We start from the raw sequence: 20380 nt of genomic DNA, 5'->3' as shown, positions 1-20380 counted from the left end.
CTATTTCTTGACTCCTTGCTGCACCCTAGAAATTAGGTTCCTGTTAAATTCTTCCAACGGTGCCCAATCCTGAACTGGACAAAAAGCTGAACTGGACAAAACAAAGTTCTAACTTCCAGAGAAGCCCTTATACTCATATTTTGGATAATTCCAGAGTTCTTAGAGTCCTCAGAGAAATGCTTTACCCTTAGACAAAAGAACGCTAGCACTTGGGTGTCTTGGCTTCTTGGCTTCTCATGTTGAAGGGAACACCTAGCCAGGGGAGGAAAAACTGGGGGCCTCTGGCTTCTTAGCTTGTTGGGGGCTGAGGGCACAGGGCCTGGCCACAGCTCAGCACAGGAACAGTGGTTTTCAGCTCACAAGTTTATTAGTGAATGAATTTGGGCCAGCTGGGTTTACACGCTGGCTCACTCCAGCCCTGGCACTGGGTGCAGGGGGGGTGAAAGGCATGCTGCTTGGCTGGTCACTGGTGATGTCACCCCAGCAAAATGATGGGCTGCTTTTCTGGGTCCAAGGTGCCAGGGCTTGGAGCTGGTGCTATCAGAGAGACGTAACTTCTGCTTCCAGTGCCTGGCTTGGGGGGATGAGGGTTTTTAGGATTTCCGTGTAGTAGGGACCAAACACCTGCTGATTGTGATGCTTTAGGTTGACAAACTTCTGGCCCAGTTCGGCCAGTTCTGCTTCGATGAGAGTAAGGCCTCCAGGGAGGTCTAACAGAGATCGCTGCACACCAAGAACCAAACAGCATTTGAGAAACAAATGGATCCGCTGATCTACAGGCAGGAAAGGACAGTGAGACGGGAACAGGCAAACAACTTTCAGGGAGAAATGCTGCCCCTGCATCATCCAAGTTCTAAGTTAACTGAGCTACTCACTAACCTACTCGCTTAGCTGGAGATAAGGAAATCTGTTTTGATTTTTGGGGAAGGGGGCTGCTATCTTGCTCCCAAGGACAAAGCCAAGATCAAAAACTAGTGGGCTAGTAAGTTTTTGATTATTCAAAAGATTACTTAAGTATCCATCAGTTAGATCCTACTGAGTAAGTGACATAACAGGAGCATCTTAGACTGCTGTGGCTGAGGTTAAGAGCAAAGCCAAGTTCACAGCCTCCGTTCCAATGTGGGATGTGGGGAGTCCCTCCTAGGGGACCATATCCTCCAGCATAATTCAGCATTAGTTTCTTGTTGGCAGGGGATGGATCTCACATGTCTCCGACTACAGTCAGAAAATGGCCATGAAGGCCAGGGTTGACTTAACCAGGTTGGTTGGACAGTAGACCACACCTAGAAGTCATGAATTCCTGGGTACAAATTTTCCTTAGAACCACTGAGTCGATCTTTAAAATAGATATTATTTTCAACCCAGCATTTTGAAAAAACTAAAGCCTAAGCAGTGACTTGTGCAATGATCGTGCCTGTCCCTGTTGAACAGTTCAGGCACTGACTTCCAGGGTTGGGCTCTACCTCTCCCCGCAGCACTCACACCCCCAGCCACCTCACCAATGACACTGCGGACACAGTTCTCCTCCTTGGCAATGCTCCGCAGCTGTCCTATCAGGGATGCGGTGTTGTCGCTACTCAGAGCAGCAAGGCCCATGCTCTTGAGGCTTTGATGTATTTCCTGAGACACCTGTTCACTCACGGTCAGCATAGCCTCCTCGGGCCTAGGCCAGGAAGGAGAGGAAGCAGGTACCACCAGGTGGCCCTGGCACAGGCCAAGCCTGGGAAGCTCCACAGCAGCAGCTGTGCCCACCTGCGGGCGTCTCCCAGCCATCTTCCTGCCCTCAGCCCAGCCCTGGGCCACAGCAGAGGTCAGTGGGTAGGTTCAGTGTCTTCCCTCTAACCCTCAAGATATCAACTAATATTTCATATGGTACCAGGTTCTACTTCTTAGTAAACAAGATAAACTAAAGTCAACTCCGGACAAGGGTTTGGTTCTGCTCTCGGATCAACTCAGTATTCTTTAGCTTCATGGAACTTATTTATTTGCAGAGGGTGCCAAAAAAAATGTATACACATTTTAAGAAAGGAAAAAACTATATTAAAATTGTAGTACTCAGTATATACCGGTAACAGAAGATGAATACAAGTCACGTTTGACTTCTGCAATTGCAAGAGGTGATCAACATGATGACCATCAGAGTAATTTTAATACGTTTTTTTCCTTTCTTAAAATGTGTATCCAGGGCCGGCCCGGTGGCTCAGGCGGTTAGAGCTCCGTGCTCCTAACTCCGAAGGCTGCCGGTTCAATTCCCACATGGGCCAGTGGGCTCTCAACTACAGGTTGCCAGTTCAATTCCTCGAGTCCCGCAAGGGATGGTGGGCTGTGCCCTCTGCAACTAGCAACGGCAACTGGACCTGGAGCTGAGCTGCGCCCTCTACAACTAAGCCTGAAAGGACAACAACTTGAAGCTGAACCGCACCCTCCACAACAAAGATTGAAAGGACAACGACTTAGAAAAAAAGTCCTGGAAGTACACACTGTTCCCCAATAAAATCTTTTTTAAAAAAATGTGTATCTACTTTTTTGGCACCCTCGGTATACATGTACATACATTTTTAAGACTTTCTTGGACATTTCCCATGGTCATCCGTCCCACTGTCACTAATTCCAGTGACAAGCCTAGCCCCCTGATTCCGCTGCTGTGATGCCCTGCACACAGGGGATGTCAGTCAGTGCCACTGACGGACCAATCAGCTCCGACCTGTACATACGACCAGCCCACTGCGCTGTCCTCCATCAGCTTGGTAACCACTCCCTTGCGGCAAACAAGATCATGAATCATTTTGTAGCAAAGTATCCTCCACACTACTCTTTTTGGAAGAAAGTTTTATTTTTCTTTGTCACAAGCCTCAAGACCACTTATAGAAAGACACCCACAATCTCTGTGGATGGGTGCAAAGTGCCGTTCTGCGCTTTGTGTGGTACGTAAGCCATCATCCTGCTCTGCCGGGGCCCTCCTACCACGTATCGTGGACTCTAAAGCCAACCAACCAACCTGTGCAGCTCACCTGGAATTAAACTCCTCCATGTGGGCTTTGGCGATGCGTTTCAGCTTATCCACAAACTGAGGCGAGCCGAACAGAACACTGCCAGAGAAACTGCTGGCCACCAGCAAGACGGCGGCCAGGACGGTTAACTGGCGCAGCTGCGACTCCAGCTCCTGCAGCCGGGCTCTGTCCCTCAGCAGGGTCTGAGGAAGCCGGGAAGGACAGGCCGTCAGGAGAGGAGGGCCCTGGTGGCAGCCCTGAGTGCAAAACAACGTGGCGCTCAGATCCCATGCGGGCATGGCCTACCTCAGGGAACTCCTCATTTTCAGGGTCCCAGAGAAGAAGGTTCAGGAAACCCTGGGACAGCACCATGGCAGGGCTGACGGGCTCTGGGTTGTCGGCTGCCTCACTGGGAGACGGGCAGGCCACACTGGAGGAGTCGGGAGCGTCAGGGCCCGCTGGAGGCAGCGTGGTGAGGTCTGCTGCCGCTCGGGTCAGCCATTTGGTGGTGTGGTCGAGGAGGCCTGTGACAGGAAGTGTGTGGGCGCCCTCAGCGTCCGCATCCCTGAGGCTTCTAGGCTAAGGTTCTTCTCTCAATGAACAGATGCTTTGGGGTCGGAGGGGTGTCTCTGTCCTAGCTGTTCCTTCTCCCTCCCGCTACCTGAGGAAGAAACTTGCGCTTCCTTAAGAGATGGAATACTCTCCAGTATCATACAAATCAGACCCAAGGTCAGACCGTCCCTCTCCTACCCTCGAGTTATATACATACTCGGCTGCTTGTTGAGGAGTTCCTGGAATTTAGCCCGTTCATGCTGGATGGAATGTTCCTGCAGGTGGGGCTGAAGGCTCTGGATAGCATAGTTCACCATGTCCATTTTCATCAGGCCCAGAACGTGAGAGATCCCTCTGACATAAGGGAAAACAGAACATTGATACTACGAAAAGGAATCTAGTGAGAAGGGTTCCGACACAAGGAGTCATTAAATCACTGTATCCTAAAAGTGGGAGGGGCTTTAAAACGGACTTAGTCCTGCCTCCTAAATTTACCAAAGAGGACATGTGGCCCAGAGTGAGTGAGTAGCAGAGCTAGGAACAGAAGCCTTTGGACCTGGAAGTCTCTGAGCTAGATCTCTTTCCACATGGTCATTCTGGTGTCTCTTAAGAAAAAGTAGTCAGTGGAAGAAAACACACCAGATCGCTAACAATTCTCTCTGGGAAGTGGGACGACAGGTGGTGCTACTTCTGATCTGATTTCTGGGCCAATCACTTTAACCTCCCCCCCACCCTGCCCCATATTGTATGAACTACGACAAGAAAACGGGAAATCAATGTTTGGACTCCTTGGGAGAAAAGATTATGTATGCTCACGTTTTATGGTAGGACATTACTCAGGGGGCCAATCAATCTAAAAGGATCATCAAAGAGTCTGGCAAGGCCATCTTTGGAAAAGGAAAGCTAATAGGCCTAGAGAAGGGGGTTAGTCAGGTAGGGCCAGCCAAGATAGGGGCGATCACCCAGGGGAAGAGGCAGGTTTCGGGGGACGGAATCAAGCGTCACACCTCAGTAAGCAAACGGGGTCTGCAACGTTCTCGAGTTTCTGCACGGCTTCGTCCCGAACTGGTGCGCACAGCAGGGTCACCATGTTGAGAATGCGCTTAGAGAGATGAGGGACATGGAGGTCCCCGCGTTCTGCCGCCCGCCTGAGGAGGTCCATGTCCAGAGCGTCCTCGATCTCACTTCTGAGGCGGTTCTGGCGAGGTGACAGCAGGGAGAGCAGGATCTGCCCAGGAAACAAAGTCAGAGGACTTACACTGGGGTTAGAGTCCCAGACTTTCTCTAACGGACAAACGCTCTAGTCGAAGACATCCCAGCCTGTGGCTTTTAAGGATCAAGAAGCTGGGTCCCTAAATTCCCTAGACAGCACTATTTATCTTTGTTTAGGGGCCAATAATAGTCCAAGGCTTTAGGGCATCAATTACGGCAATGATATATTATTGTCTGGGCAGAATGAGATAAAGAGATAAACAAAATCAAGGAGTGTGGTAAAAAGAAATACAAACGGGGGCGGCCGGTTAGCTCAGTGGGTTAGAGCGTGGTGTTCTTAACACGTTGCGTACGGATCACGAGAATCTTCGTTTTTTTCTGAGCCATGCATTAAGGACGGATAACGAGAATTCTCGTTTTTACTGTTGACTCTCTTTACTTTGCATATTTTATTGAATTATTTGTAGAATAATTATTTATAGAATAATTTATTTGTAGAATCTATTATTTATAGAAAAATAATAAATGACATAGAAGCATTTATGCTTTAAAGAGAAGAGTGCATTTTAAAGTAGTTTCTTTTAAAAACCTGCCAGAACAGAGGGGTATGAGGGATTTAAACCCCGCCGTACGCAACGTGTTAACAAGTTGCCAGTTCGATCCCCACATGGGCCACTGTGAGCTGCGCCCTCCACAACTAGACTGAAACAACTCCTTGACTTGGAGCTGATGGGTCCTGGAAAAACACACTTAAATTTTTAAAAAGTTAAAAAAAAACCCCACAAACTATAACAAATATAAAATACACACCATGACATGTACTCTTTATTTAGAAAAGCGGGCATTTTTGAGACTTTTACTTCAAAGAGTAAGGATAAAATACGCAAAGGAACTGCTAAAAGTAACTGGAAATAGCCGATTAACCTATGAACAGAGTCTCTCTTCATCTCTGTGCCCCGTAACCTACAGAACATGGTGGGGGGTGAGGGATGGGATTCAATGATCATTTGTTTAATTGAATGGAAAACCGTGTTGTCATAGCGAGATCCCATGTTTAGCTTCTTCTTAAACAAAGTGCAAGGTGCTCCATGTCATCTGTGCAAATGGGAAACCGCGCCAGTCGTCCCTGTGGATCCATGTGTCAGTTCCGGGTCCACCCTTCAGTGCCGACTCGGAAAATGCAGCCGGCCCTTCCTGTAGTTTTGCTTTGCTGGCTGGCACAAAGTTAGGTTTTGTTAGAGTATGCGGACGAGATGCTAAGAGGAAGAGTCCTCCTTCCTGGTTCTGTGTGCTCCTCAGCAAGCTCCTACAGCATTACAGCTCCCCTCTGTTCAAATTACTGTCTGCTTTCTTCTCCTGATTGGACCCTGACTGATACAAAATTGGTACCATGAATGAGGTTTGAACTCAACGGCCATATGTCCACTGGGTCTGATGAGCAGGAAATAGCAAGTATTTTAGATACCTTAGAAAGACATGCAAACTGGAGGATGGCAGATAATCCCCACAAGAATTCAGCGAAGCTGCCAGAGCTTCAGGGGTCTGGACCTTGCCAAGCTATTCCCTCCAAGATGAAAGACAAGTTGCTGTACCTCAAACTTCCCACCATGAAAAAAGAAGCACGGTACTTATAAGTCTTTTTGGATTTTCGAGGTAACCTACACCACATTTGTGTTTTGTGGATTAAAAAAGGGCTCTGTAATCAATCTGACAAGTCAAATAACTGAAAGTAACCTCCCAGGTTGATCTGATCATAAATTCCTACCTGGGCAGGTCATGGTGGGTAGTCACGTCCCAGGAATATAGTTTCTGTAGTAAAAGGTTTACCTTTGCCTTAAGCCAGCCCTGTCCATTGTTTCTGTGCATCTAGGATAGTGCACCTCTGAAATGCCAGTCTTATTCAGACCCCTCAAGGGAGCAAATAATCTTGTTAACTATAATCTTCCTTACGTTCCCCCCTTAATTCAAAATGTATAAAAGAAACTGCAAAACTGTCATCCTCTGGTGCATTTGAGACCTTGCTCCCCAGCACGGTGTCTGTTTGGCTCAAATAAAATCAGACTCTTACAAAAATTCTCCATAGGTTTGGACGTTCTTATGTGACACTCATTTAGTCACTGATGGGGTTGCCAATTTTAACCTCATGGGGCTCCAGAGCCAAAGAAGGCGCTGAAGCAAGTCCAGGCTGCCAGACGAGCTGCTCTACCACTTGGGACTTATGACCCAGCAGGTTCAATGATACTTGAAGTGTCCACAGCAAGTAAGGATGTGGTACTGAGCCTCTGGCAGGCACTCACAGGGGCATCACAGCACAGAGCGCCAGGACTTTGGAGCAAATCTATGCCCTCTTCTAAAGATAACTATTTGCCTTTGCTCCTAGGCCTTGGCAGGAAGTAAATACCTCATCATAGGACAGTGGTGACCACGTGGTCTGAGCTTCCCATGAGGAGCTGGGTGTTGTCTAACCTCCCGAGCCATCAGATCAGACAGTCCGGGAATTCAAATGTGTGTGGAAGTGTGAGTGTGGGAGCTGAATAGCCAAAGCAGTGGAATGTGACATTTGTCAATTTATCATCTCTTAGCACCAAGTCCATCCATCCTTTCTCTGCTCTGGAAAAATGAAATTTGTTAAATATTTTGCCTTTACCAGATGGTAAATTTTAAGCTTCATCTATAAAGTGCACTATATGCAGTATGACTGCAGTAAACTGCAGTCTGTGCAGTTTTCTATGCTGCCTAACAAACTACCGTAAACTTAGATGCTTAAAACAGCATATACATTTATTATCTCACAGCGTCTGTGGGTCAGGGGTCCAGGCACAGCTTAACTGGGTGCTCTGTTCAGGGTCTCACAAGGCTCTAATCAAGATGTCGGCTGGGCTGCATTCTCATTTGGAAGCTTGCCTGGGGAAGAATCTGTTACCAAGCTCGTTCAAATTGTTGGCTGAATTCATTTCCTTACAGCTATATGCTTGAGGGCCCCAGCTTCTTACTGGCCGTTGGCTGGGTGCTGGTCCTAGAGGCCGCCTGCATTTCCTGGCCACATGGCCCTCTCCAGAGGCAGTTCACAACGTACCTGTTTGCTTCTTCAAGGCCAGCAGGAGAATGTCTCTCTCCAGTCTGCTACGACAGTCTTACACAACAAAATGAGAGATCCCAGCACCTCTGCCATATTCTACTGGTTAGAGGCCAGTTACAGATCTCATCCTCACTAGAGGAGAGAGAGGAGAGAGGATTATACAAGGGTGTGAATCACTAGGGGTTACCTGAGGGTGTGTGCACCACGTACTAGAAAAACACCACAAAAGGCAAGAGCGTTTCTTTTGGGTTCTGGAATGCTCACTTGGCAGGTTCCTGTAGCATGCGTGGCTTTGCCAGCTGCCAGCTCCTGCAGCCTGAGTGGCGTCTCCAGTGCCAGGCGGCTGCAGCAGGGGCTGGTACCCTAGCACCCAGTGCCTGCCGTGTGTGGTGGTCAGCAACTTCCCCTGGCACAGCTGTGCCCTCTCCAATGAGTCCTGGGGTGTTCTATGTCAGCCCTAGGGGTACGGTGGACCCTCCTTTTATCTGATCTTCCCGTGTTCTTTAGAGTTCTCTTTGCTTCTTACTGGCCCAAAGCCCTCATTTCTCCAATTCCCTGTTATAATGATTTTTATATGAAAACTCCCTTGTTGAAATTACTGTGTGATTTTTGTCGACTGATTAGATTATGACGGATTCACGGACCACGCTCTTAGGATTTGCGAGCCACTGACATTCAAATGAGCTGGGGCTGTCCAGGAACTTCACATGTACAAATGGAAGGTTAGTTGCTCACCTCTTTCATTTCTTTCAGAAGCTCAAGAGCACAGCTGAAGTCAGGGGGAGTAGCTGATAGTTGCTGTTTAAGATGATCCCAAAAGGCATCGTGCATTTTCTCCTTGACCTTGCCTTCCAGACTGTACAAGGGTTAAATAAACAAATTACTTGTTCTATCCAAAAATGGCTCTAAGACATTATCTCCTAAGCCCCAGATAAGCGTTTGTATGATAAAAGACCATTACGCTGACAGGGAAAGGCCAGGAACTATGTTTGGACTGCAACAGAGTTCAATAGCAGGGGTCAGACTTGGCTGTCCAGGGCATCTGCAAAACCTCTCAGAAGGGCTCTCGCGGTTCTAGAACAGCCCTCTCTCTGCAGTAGGAAGAACCCCGAAGAGAGGTCAGGCTGAGCTGTAGCACTGGTTTTGCATTTAGCCTAGATAACATGTGACTCCGTTTCCGTGTATGTACACATATAGCAATGAACTAAATGATCTTTCACTTTCTTATAGTCTTAAACTCTAGGAAAGGATTTTCCTTCTTTGATAATACCTGAATACCCACAGATATTTCCAAATCAGCAGGTCTAAAATTGAATTCATTATCGTCTCCCTCCAAACTTGTTCCTCCTATATTTCCAGCCTCATGTAGCCAGTCGTGGAAGCCAGAAAGATCGGTCTTTTTTTTCCCTTAGAAAGACAGAAGAAACAAAGGCAATTCAATTGAGAAAGGACAGTCTTTTCAACAAATGGTGCTGAAACAACTGCACATCGACGTGCGAAAATATGAATCTAGACACAGACCTTCCACCTTCCACGAATGGATCATAGACAAGTGACCTCAAACTCTACTTGGACCTTTTTCCAGAGATAAACTTTGCCTTACCTTCCTTGAAAACCCAGCTCTCAATAGTACTATTTCCCCTGCTCGTTTGTCCCTCCCCCATTTCCTCGACCTACTCCCCAACCCAACTCCTTCACCACCAGCTCGTTAGCAGAAGCTCACTCTCCCTTTCGTTTTTTCTCCTCTCCTGCCAGCAGTGAGAGTGGTGCTAGGTGATCTGGATTTTGGTGGAAACCTGTTCCCAGAACTGTGCTTGGCACAGACACCTGTTGGCACCAGGCAAGGGCAAATCAGAGCACGCAGACCAGGCGGCAGCTTGTGACAGGGAATGGCACTTTAGTGACAGATTCCCTGAAGTTGCCAAATAACAAACGCATTTAAGGAAGCCGACTAATCAACAGCTGCCATTATTTATTCTGGCATTTATTCTGGTGGGAAATTAGAACTGTTTTAAAATGTAAACGCTGACAGTGAATTTACCCACTTACCTGCTAATAAGTCAACAGAGCCATTTAATTCATACTTACTGAACGGTTCCTATTTATTTATTGCAATGTCAATAACTAAGAAGAACTAAGAAGAATCAAAATAAAGCTTGATGGGGGTGGGGGAGTATTATTTGTCAACAGGGTTCTGATCCTAATTCATAAATTAAGCTAATTATGAAGCCAGGAAAAAAAAAGAGTTGAAAATACCACTATTAGAAAATTAACCTTTTTATCTGTGCCTATTTAATCTGTGATCACTTGAAAGAGTCACTGGTACGAGCCATGGGTAAGCAGCTAATAAAATGACCCCAAAGAGCTGTAATTCCTGGTACTCACAGCCTGGTATAATCCCGTCCCCTGGAGTGTGGGCTAGGTTTAGTGACTCCCTTCTAGGGGACAGAATGTGGCAGGGGCATAGGATATCACTTCTGAGGTTAGATAACAAGACTGTGGTTTCCATCAGAGGCACTGGCTCTCACACTCTCATGCCCCTGCTCAGAGCGAGGGCAGCCAGCTGCCACGTTGTGAGCTGCCCTATGGAATGGTCCAGGCGGCCAAGACTGAAGGAGGCCCTGCCAACAGTCAACAGACTGACTGCAACCTCAGGAAAGACCTTGAGCCAGAGGCACACTGTTAGTTAAACCAGGCCCATATTTCTGACCCAAAGAAACTGAGATAATGAACGTCGTCATTTTGGCTGCTAAGTTTTGGGGTAATTTGTTACGCAGCAATAGCTAGCTACTCCAGGCCACTTCCTCCATAGCTGTCAGAAAAGATCGGAAATCCACCCTGTCCCAAAGTGAACATTCCAACAATAATTGCTTGGTTAAATAACATTTATTCACTGGAACAATAATTTACTGGTTAAATAACATTTGCTTCTTGTCCCTCTGATACTAATAATTATAACTGATTCCTCTTCTGTTTAAGTTGTTGAGACCTCTTAAGGCTTATATTCAAACATTGATTGTATTGTTACATAAAAATGCTTTAAGTCTGGTCAGAAGCCTTTAAATAAAATGGGAAAATGAGGAGAGTGTATACCTGCTTGGAGGTAAAACTTCTTCCATGTGAAAATCATGATTCATCCCAACCTCACTGCTGAGCTTGGAAGTGTCATTATCTGTATCTATCAGACCTGTGACAGAAAGAACGGACAGTGGACAACGGTGAACCCACACGAGTCTGAATTTCTATTTTATTCAGAGATTCACTCCACTGAGGAGGCCCCAAATTTGGATTCAAACTGATCTTACACAAACTCACTCAACCATTCTAGTCCTTTCCATTTTGTGAACTCTAGGCCCCGTGACTGGGCCCCTCAGAGGAGTCCAGCATGGGAGGTAAGGGAGGCCAGAGGAGTTATTTTATAATAAACAGAAAGTGAAACCAATTAAAACCTTTCTCTTACAAAGTAAAAAGAATAATTAAGCAGCAAAGAAACAATAATTTGCTTACAAACATAAACATGAATTATGATAAACATGTATTATAATTCCACACTTCTCTTCCTGCCTCTGATAAAATTAAATTCTCCACAGGGACAGTACTGAATGGCGCCAATGTCATTTGGTCTTCTAAAACAGTAGTTCTTAGATTTAAGATTTCACAGACTAATTCAATTTCCAAAAAGTGAGCAACTGACAATAACTCGCCAACTTTTTGTTTGGCCAAGTATGGACAGTGAAACAAGCAAATTAAAAAAAAAATCAAATCTACCACCACCAAAACCATCATTTCATAAAAGAAAGGATAATGTAACCTCCAAAAGAGCAGAAAGGGAATACTGTCAGAATAAAGTGTAATCTTTTAAATGGAATCAATTTAGCTTTAGGAAAAGCTCATTACAACATCTTTATTTCATTTTACTAAATAGATTACCAAGAGTTTTGTCACAAACCAGATTTGGGAACCACTGTTCTAAATTCTTGGTAAAGACCTCGCGATAGATTGTATTCTCATATAATAAGCAGATATGGTAGTTGTAATGATTATTTGGTATATAAAACTAAGTTGCACACAATTAATCATGTTTTCTCACACTCTTTCAATGAAGCTTTATAATTTGTTCACAGAAAAGTGTTTGGCTCCAAGATGTGTGGCAGATATAAATTAACTAAGATTGGCCATAACTTGGTAATTGTTCACGCTGGGTGATTAAGTGGGGGTTCATTATACTAGCCTCCCAACTTTTGTAAATGTTTAAGTTTTCCATTAGTAAAAAGATTTAATAATGGAAAATTTATCATAAAAAAAGAGGTTACATAGGAGAATGCCTTTGTTCTTAGAAGATACATGATGAAGTTTTTCGAGGTAAAGTCATGACTTTAACTTAGTTTCGGTGAAAGGAAAAAAAATAGAGAGAAAGCGCGTGCAATGAGTCCCTGCTTAGGCAAACATAAAGGTGAATTGAACCTTAAGTGGATAGTTGAAGTTCCCTTTACTTTGCAGCCTCTATGAAGTTTTAGTTCCAGCCAAAATTACAAAACACAGTCAAATATGCAAATAGACTTACCACTAATTCAAAATGAGAACCAAAAAAAAATCTTCAGAGACTGATCTATAGCAGCTCATTGAAGAACTGAAGGAAATATTATACACTTTCCAATGACAACAGAGGTCACACAGCTTGCTTTGACAAGACTGTTCTGTTGCTAACGAGAACACTAAGCAATTCCAACAGCTGTAAATTTCAGGAAAGGTGAGAGCTCAAAGAGAATTTAGAGATAAAATGCAACTAAGGTAGGTTTTAAAAATCCAGATCCCAAGGACAAAGACATTTTCAAGATAGTATAGTAACTTAACAAGTCAACCCAGTATATAAAATTTCAAATTTATTTTTTTTAAAGAGGAATTTGTTATTCACTTTACTGAAAGTTGTTTTACCTATGGATTCATTTAAATAGCCACTTCAATTGCTTAAATTGTGTTTGCAAAAAAAGTGACTTTCACCCCGCCTCACGTTCGTATCTGCAGAATACTTATTCCCAGTCGGGATTACCAAACACCCAATTTGCGCTTTAGTACCAGTCTGTTAACCAGCAGCGACCCCACGTGGCTACAAGAGAAATGAATATAATTCAACTTGGTAGCATGGCCTTGAAGTCAATTTTCTCATTTCAATCTTCAAGAGCTTAACTCATGTTTTTGCATGTGGATAGGTCTTCAGATTGATGACTGCTTAGACTCTCTGGAGATTATTACAAGAGAAATGCGAGATGCATTTCCCATCGAGCGGCCCTGGCGTCGCCGGCGGGGGTGCGCGTGGAGTGGGCCTGGTGGCCTGCGAGCTGCCGTCCTGCCCCTCCGGGCAGGATGCGTCCCAGTGAGATCAGACCAACCGAAGTGACCTTGTGCCCCAATAGGAACATAAAACACATCCACTCTCGTATAAGAGCTAAGGAATATGAACCCCAAGAGAACACAGTTCCTATCTGGGATCTTTTGGGTTGTTTAAAATCTACCCCAGGTGTCTGCCATTTTCCACCTACAAATTCGAAATAGAACAAAGATGGCTTTGAAATGACTCAGCCTCAAGTCTTGCCACATTTCAAATAATCGCACTTGGGTCACTACTTGCTCCAGAACCGAAGACCCTGTGGTCAATAGAGAGCCTAGAGACCAGGGTGGGAGAAGGGCAAACCAAAGGAGAGGGATGGTGAAGAGAGAACTGGAGGCACTTAGCGGCTCCTTCCGACCTAATCCACACTAAGCACCCCGGAGAGGCGACAGGGCCGCCGGGGATGGACCTACGGGGAGGGTGGTCCTCGGGGCTGCTCTGGTCCTCCTGGGTCGGTCTTGGTGTTTCGGGCTTACAGGACCCGCTCTCTGCATCGTCAGGGTCCTTCCGGGGCACGTTCTCCTCGACGCCCAGCATTTTGCTGACGGGACCTGGGGGTGGGGAGAAATGGCACGCTGTTGGTGTCCAGGCAGGAGGCTCTCCAACTGTCAAGGGCTGCTGAGGCCCCGCCAGTCGCACCCGATCTGGACAAACCAAAAGAGGGCAGCTTCGGGGTCCCTCAGGGGACAGTCGGGCAAAGGAACCTGGAGAACCAGGGACGCGGGATCAGAGTGAGGTCCGAGCGTTGGACGCGCAACGAGGAAACTGAGGCCAAAGGGGCTGCGGCGCAGTATGGGCGCTGCCCGAGCTGGACACGGCCCTTCCTCCATTGCCAGGCGACCTCCTCGCCCCAAACGCCCTCCCCAGGCGCTCAGGCTCCGAGCCTCTCACCTCCTCCCTGGCAAGTGGACCCCCTACTCTGGAGAGGGCTGGGCGGCTGCGCAGCCTGGAGGCTCGGGCCGTACCACCGCGGCGGGGCGGCGGGGACGCGCGGCCGGGAGGGTCGGGACGGTGGCGCGCAGGCGACCAGGCCCACTCCACGCGCACCCCCGCCGGCGACGCCAGGGGAGCTCGATGGGAGAGTCCAGGATTTGAAAACAAACCTCTGTGCGTCTCCCGGGGCAACGGGGTGGGGTCACGTGCAGGCCCAGCATCCGTGGCCGCCTGGGATGGTCGTCGTGGGCACGAAGACCCCAGGCCTCTGGTTACATGGGCGTTGGGGCCCGTCCCTGCCTGACATCTCCCGCTCTTCCCCGACGACAAAGATCACCTGGAACTACTTAGGAAGGGAAGGAGCAATATGTTTTGTTTCTCCTTAGCCTGTTTCTATAGACTGAGAAGCACAGAACCACAACCCAGAAGGGTTGTTTCTTTAGCACATCCTTGGCACATTGTGAGAGAAGGACCGTGCTCCCATTCTACAGGTGTGGAAACTGAGAAACCTCTGTTCTCCTGTGTGCTGCTGATCAGCAGAGGCCTGCGGGCTGGGAGGCAGTGTAGGCTCTTCCCACTGAATTCCTGGCCTAGGGTTCATCGGTGACCTGGGGCTGATGGAGCTAACTGGCTCCAGGTCACTGGCCTTTCTTGCTTCTGGTTCTGCTCTGTTGCCCCTGAGTGGTGTTTGGACCTGGAGTGAACCCTCCCTCCCTTCCAGTCCCTGCTCTTTGGGGAGAAAAATGGAAAGGAAGTTTCCATTCCACACTCTCCCATCCTTCTTTATTACTCTGCCTCGATTTCTTACCACAGAAGCTTACTTTTTTAAAACATAAATAAAACAAAAGATGAAAATATTGCCTGTAAGAAACCAAGTTCTCATTATAACCCTTGCCTTGTTAGTGTGGAATGTGGATTTTTCTTGCACAACTTGTGCATTTTGAAGGGGAAAAATGAAGAGGCCCAAGAACGTTTCTGCTTGAGAAAGTCGACTCAGCTCTGAGGACCAGGAAGATATGAGGGAAACAGCCTGGTAAAGTTACTGTTTAGCCAGAGAGTATCTCAGAACAATCCATACTAAACCTGCCCCTTCCTCCTCCTCACCCTTTCCTGGTATTTCCCTCAGGGATCTCAGCATGAAGCAGGGGTACGTTCCCCACAACCCAGGAGAAGGTGGAGGAACTTGTATGGCTTCAGCAAGGAGTTGAATGAAAATATGATTCTTCATTTTTCCATAGAGAGATATATCAGCTGGGTTGTTGATTTCTCTTTAAAAAAAAAAAAAATCCAGAATTTTGTTTGGGCATTTTTATTTTTGAGAGAAATTTTCCAGAACGACACCAGTTCTTTTCCCCACAAAAATGGCATTGCCATAAAGCTCTCCCTGCTGATGCCTGAAATGACTCCAGCAGTTTATTTATATATATTATGCAGCCTCTTTAAGTGTCCTTTTAAAACCCAAATTCCCTGGAACAGGCAGTGGGAAGAAATAGCGTGGGAGCACATGGGGAGGGGGGGGGGGGACTGAAGCCAGAAGAGGAGTAATAGACGGAGTAGGAGAGAAAGACAGAATTAGCGTTTTCCCAGGGGCAGCCCAGGGGCAACATCTTGTGATCTTTATCATTAATGTATCAGAACTAACTAGGCGAAGTTACAAGTCGAGGGGAATAGAAAGATGATGCGAGAGATATACCCTCCTTCCCTTTGGGGTCTTAGTTAATTATAACCGATTTTTGTTTAATGATTTACAAAATGCTTTTTCATTGCAAATCCATATGCTCTGCACACAGTTCTCCCGGTTCAGTAGGCAAGGTGGGTGTTATTTTGGACCATCTGATAGATGAGCAAACTGGGGACCCGAGAGATGTCAGGGAATTACCAAAAGTCACATGGCAAGCCAGATCTCCACTGTTGATCATATACTTTTTCTTCATTCACACCACCTCCCCGACTCCGGCTGAGAAGCTGTATACACAAGAAAATATAACTAACATGGAATGGTATGGTAAGTATCAGAGCGGGGGTACAAACAAGAAGTGCTACTGGAGGTCAGAGAAAGGGTGAGAGATCTTCCAGATGTTTGGATCAGTTCAAACTGTTCAAATACAGCCTTTAGCCGGATCCTACGCAAGACTGTGTGTAACTGATGTGGTCTTTGGAAATGGGTCTCTGTTCAGCCTGTTCCCTCTCAACCTCAGACTCTCTTCAAACTCTCCTAATGGATGGAATTGGATTTCCCACATATGTCCATTATTTAGAGGAAATGCCCCGCCTCAGTAACTTCACACCTTTACCTTATTAAACTGCATGTATCTCAAAAACCCTAAGACAAGTATTCGTCAGGTAACCCAAGGACAGAAGTAAAAGCCCGTTTCCTCTGCAGCATGTCAAAGCTGTCTTCCCCGGGGTTCCCCTTTTATAGTAGGATGTCATATGACTTTTATCTTCCATTCATAATACCCGGGGGTGCCCAAGAAACGTATACAAGTAGACACTTTGGTCAATGTTGCTCAAGCAGTAGTTCCCCATCATCAGAAGTGTCTGGACGCTGATGGTAACCACTTTGAGCACCTCCTGTAATTGCAGAACTAAAACGTGACTTGTATTCATCTTTTGTTACTGGTATATATTGAATATTACAATTTTAATATAGTTTTCCTTTCTTACAATTTATATACATTTTTTGGCACCCTTTGTATATCCACATTTGTTTTAATAGTAGGTCTATTTGCTCTCCTCAAATCTTTGAGAATTCTTGTTCCAGAAGGAAGGGCTTCCTATATTCGCTGATACCCCTCTGTATACCCCTTGGGTACATACATCCCAGTTTGAGAAGCAATCTGTGAGAATTTCAGGCCGATAGCTAGAATTTTTCTCCTCCTCAACCAATTCCTTACATATGTGAGCTTTAACCCAAACCCAATAGTTTGTTAACACGTTGCGTACGGATCACAAGAATCTTCGGTTTTTCTGAGCCATGCATTAAGGACGGACAATGAGAATTTCAAAAGATTGGGCAGAGAGCAGTGAGAGGCCAAGACAGGGAGGTGAGACGAGTGGCGATAGGGAACCAGCTGTGAACGTGCCTGCGCAGCGGCCCCCAAGGAAGACAATCCGGCCAGGCTCTCGGGAGATTTGGCCACGCATCATCTGGAGCCCATAGTGGGAAGAGGAAAGAAAAAATATCACACACGGGTGTGTAAAGTGTGCGCATCAAAAAAAGTGAGAAGTGAAACTCGGTACATATGCAATTTTTGCCGTGTCCCACTGCACAAAGGAAGCTGCTTTCTGCAGTATCACACCAGGAGGGATTACTAACATCATCGGTGAATAAATCCTAAAAAATTCCATAGAAAAATAATAAATGACATAGAAGCATTTACGCTTTAAAGAGAAGAGTGCATTTTAAAGTAGTTTCTTTTAAAAACCTGCCGGAACAGAGGGGTATGAGGGATTTAAACCCCGCCGTACGCAGTGTGTTAAGTATTATCTTGGATGCGCTATCCCACCAAAGCAAGTGATGCAGAAAGTCGGTCCTACCACCAAGACATTCTGAAAGAGGGGTGGATAAAGACAAAGTAGAGAAAACTCCTAGGTGTCTGCAAGAGGCATAGAACCACCGATTTTGAGACGAGTCCTGAATATGGATCCTCTAGCTTTATAAAACAAAACGAAATAACAGAAACCAAAAGCACCTTGTTTTACCAAGAAGCATCTTTGGCTTAGTGAGGTTAAATGACTTGGCTAAGGTCACCACCAGTTTACGGAAAATTCAGGACTAGAACCCATATCGCAGCCTGTTTACTCCATAATATATAGAGCTAAGCAAGAGTAAAAGCTAATACTGTAAATAAATATTTACATCTCCTAAAGAAACATGTAAATGATAGGCCATGGAATGGAAAAAGTAGGAGATGAAGTTAAATAGAGGCCGTGACGGCAAGTAGAGGAGCGTATACTGGAAGATAAACAGTCAACTAAAGTGGTAGGGACTCGTAAATACAGGGTGGGACATTTAAATGGAACCATTTGGAGTCATGTAAACCGGGACTGAGTTCATTATAGCCTCTCTTATGGTACAGAACCGCATGTCAAAACTATTTGCTTTAGTCTTTTGACAAATGTGTTTTCGTCACAGAACCCACGAGGACTATGAGAAGGGTGGAGGTAATCTGGGAGAAGTCGGGACACAGCCCTTTGAAGCTCAGAGTGAAGTGTGATGGATGGGGAAACCATCACAAATCTTTAAGGGAAGAAGGCTCCAAGAGAGGACAGAGAAGATTCTGGCAGCAGTGTTGACTGCCTTGTCGGCCGGCCACATTTCATTCCACTAGTGAGACCTAACAGGCCCTGCTCCTCCCTGCGTCGGGGTCTTTGTACATGCTGTCCCTCCCACTGAGGGTGCTTCTCCCTCCTCTGACTCCCTCTCTCTCCCCTCACTGTCTCCCTCTCATTCTTCAGGTCTAGCTGATAAGGCCTCACTTCCTCAGAGAAGCGCCTGTTGCCCTCCACTAGCTTCTCTCAGCACCGTCTACCTTTCCTTCAGAGTGCTCACTTCAGTGTGTAATTATATGTTTGCTTGCATAATTAACGTTTATTGAACGTCTAACTCCCCCATGAGACTGGAAGCTTCCTGAGAGCAGTCTGTATGCATTTCATTCACCACTATGCCTGGAGCATAGTAGGTACCCAATCAATAATTGCAGATTGCACAAATAGGCACAAACGGGGGAGGCAGCGGTGTCGGAGGAGTGACCACTGCCCCCCACACACACCCAAGAAGTCAGGCAAGCTGTGTCCCTCTGGACCCAGTTTCTCATTTTCCAGAGTCTGTCTTTCTCTTTTTTGTCTCAGAGACATATGTCCTGTCTTTCTGTATGCCCTGTGTCCTTAGCTCCCTGAGAGTCTTTTAAACCAGCAAAGACAACATCTGAGAGAAAAGGAAAGATGCTTAGGGTTCTGTGACAGGGGGTCCCCTCGAACCAGAAAGTGGCAGCAGGGGGCAGTGACACCCTGGGAGAGTAATTTACAGAGGCAGGCTCCCTGCGAGGGAATCGCAAAGGCTCTCTCTCTCTCTCTCTCTCTCTCTCAAGCCAGGGTCAGCAGCGGCCCAAAGCCACAAACACTGACTTTAAAAGTCCCCCTAAGAGCTGCATCTTTCGAGTCCCCAAAACAATCGCGCCTTGTGCCCCAGGACACGGTGCGAGTTACACACTTAAAGCAGTTTCCACAGAACCACATTCAGTTGGTTTTAAACTCTGGGGAAAGCTGGCAGCCTCTTTGTGGGTTTTTTTAAAAACTAGTTAGAGGGACAATTAAACCTTTATGGGCCCCAGAATGTACCTATGCAGACATAAATAAGGATCATTCTTCATCACCGGAGAGAATCCACTTTCTGGCAACAGACATATTTTTCTGCCATTGCAGGACAGCGTTGAGCTCACATGTGAGAGCCTTTATGATGAGGGCAGGTGATGGGGGGTCAGCATGAGCAGAGTTAGAACTCTGACCTTAAGTTTGCACAGGCCCTTTCTCAAAACGGACACATCACAGGCCTTGGGCTTCGCTGGTCTTAAATAAATCACAAACTCCCAAAGCCTTCCCAGAAAGCTGCCAGGATTTGAAGCCAAAACTCATCTCGCTCCCTCCTTGTGTTACTTTGGGCCAAAATGCTCCATTTGTCAGAGTTCTGACTCCTTTATAACCACTCTTACGACACAATACAATGCATTCACATTTTACAGTGCAATGTCCTTGAATGGTCGGGATGTGTGTGTGTGTGTGTGTGTGTTTTTCGTGTGTTTTTTTTAATGCAATAATATCATTAAATGCACCAGGGGGCTCTCTTCTTAAAGGAACCTTTGAGTGAATTCTTTTGTTAAGAGAATCAGTCTTTTGTAAGGGAAATCATCAGCCACCAATTTGTTTTCCAAATCTGAGGTTTACACAGGAGATTTTACTAAACCAGGCCCACTTCAGATGGCCTGTGCGTTTTCTTTATTTTTCTGACTTTGGTAGAGACAAACTTTTCCTGAATAGACACTGTTGGGTAGGGATGCCGGAATCTCAAACACTTGAGAAATAAATCAGTTTCAATCGTTCCTGTCATCCATAATTCTCTAGAACCACCAGCTTAAATAAAGCAAAGTATAATGATCTCCTGACAAAGAATCCAGCCGCTTAGATTTGAGAGCCAATCTGTTGAAGTCAGTTCCAAAAAAAATT

The 20380-nt window shown here is 46.1% G+C and overlaps 1 protein-coding gene across 3 annotated transcripts; it reads right to left on the bottom strand.

Moving 5' to 3' along the window:
* Window positions 1–423: 423 nt before the first annotated feature.
* On the bottom strand, window positions 424–13773 carry TCP11 (t-complex 11). 3 transcript variants are annotated; one of them, XM_088794371.1, is made up of 9 exons: window positions 13636–13773; window positions 10927–11020; window positions 8569–8689; window positions 4550–4770; window positions 3760–3896; window positions 3297–3514; window positions 3012–3193; window positions 1500–1663; window positions 424–773 (listed from the first exon to the last, which is right to left on the bottom strand). In XM_088794371.1, the coding sequence occupies exons 1-9, from the start codon at window positions 13757–13759 to the stop codon at window positions 541–543; spliced, it is 1494 nt and encodes a 497-aa protein (XP_088650497.1). In that variant the 5' UTR covers window positions 13760–13773; the 3' UTR covers window positions 424–540. The 3 variants fall into 3 exon arrangements, with proteins under 3 accessions (XP_088650497.1, XP_019594275.3, XP_088650494.1); XM_019738716.3 differs by having other exon boundaries at window positions 10927–11035; window positions 13636–13762; XM_088794368.1 differs by lacking the exons at window positions 10927–11020; window positions 13636–13773 and having other exon boundaries at window positions 4550–4740; window positions 8569–8683.
* Window positions 13774–20380: the final 6607 nt, after the last annotated feature.

This window comes from Rhinolophus sinicus, chromosome 2 (assembly GCF_057876585.1).
Source record: "Rhinolophus sinicus isolate RSI-liver-muscle chromosome 2, RSI-T2T, whole genome shotgun sequence".
Lineage (NCBI taxonomy): Eukaryota > Metazoa > Chordata > Mammalia > Chiroptera > Rhinolophidae > Rhinolophus > Rhinolophus sinicus.
The sequence above is the reverse complement of the archived record's forward strand: the minus strand, read 5'-3'. Positions and strand labels throughout refer to the sequence as shown.

What these genes read in the sequence shown, in the direction of transcription:
- TCP11 (XM_019738716.3), bottom strand. Translation starts at nt 13,759, where the DNA reads ATGCTGGGCGTCGAGGAGAACGTGCCCCGGAAGGACCCTGACGATGCA. An exon ending in TTCTGAAAGAAATGAAAGAG is followed by an intron (nt 4,771 to 8,568) that starts GTGAGCAACTAA and finishes TTTCCTGGGCAG; the next exon opens with ATCCTGCTCTCCCTGCTGTC. An exon ending in ATGGAGGAGTTTAATTCCAG is followed by an intron (nt 1,664 to 3,011) that starts GTGAGCTGCACA and finishes TTCCTGGCCTAG; the next exon opens with GCCCGAGGAGGCTATGCTGA.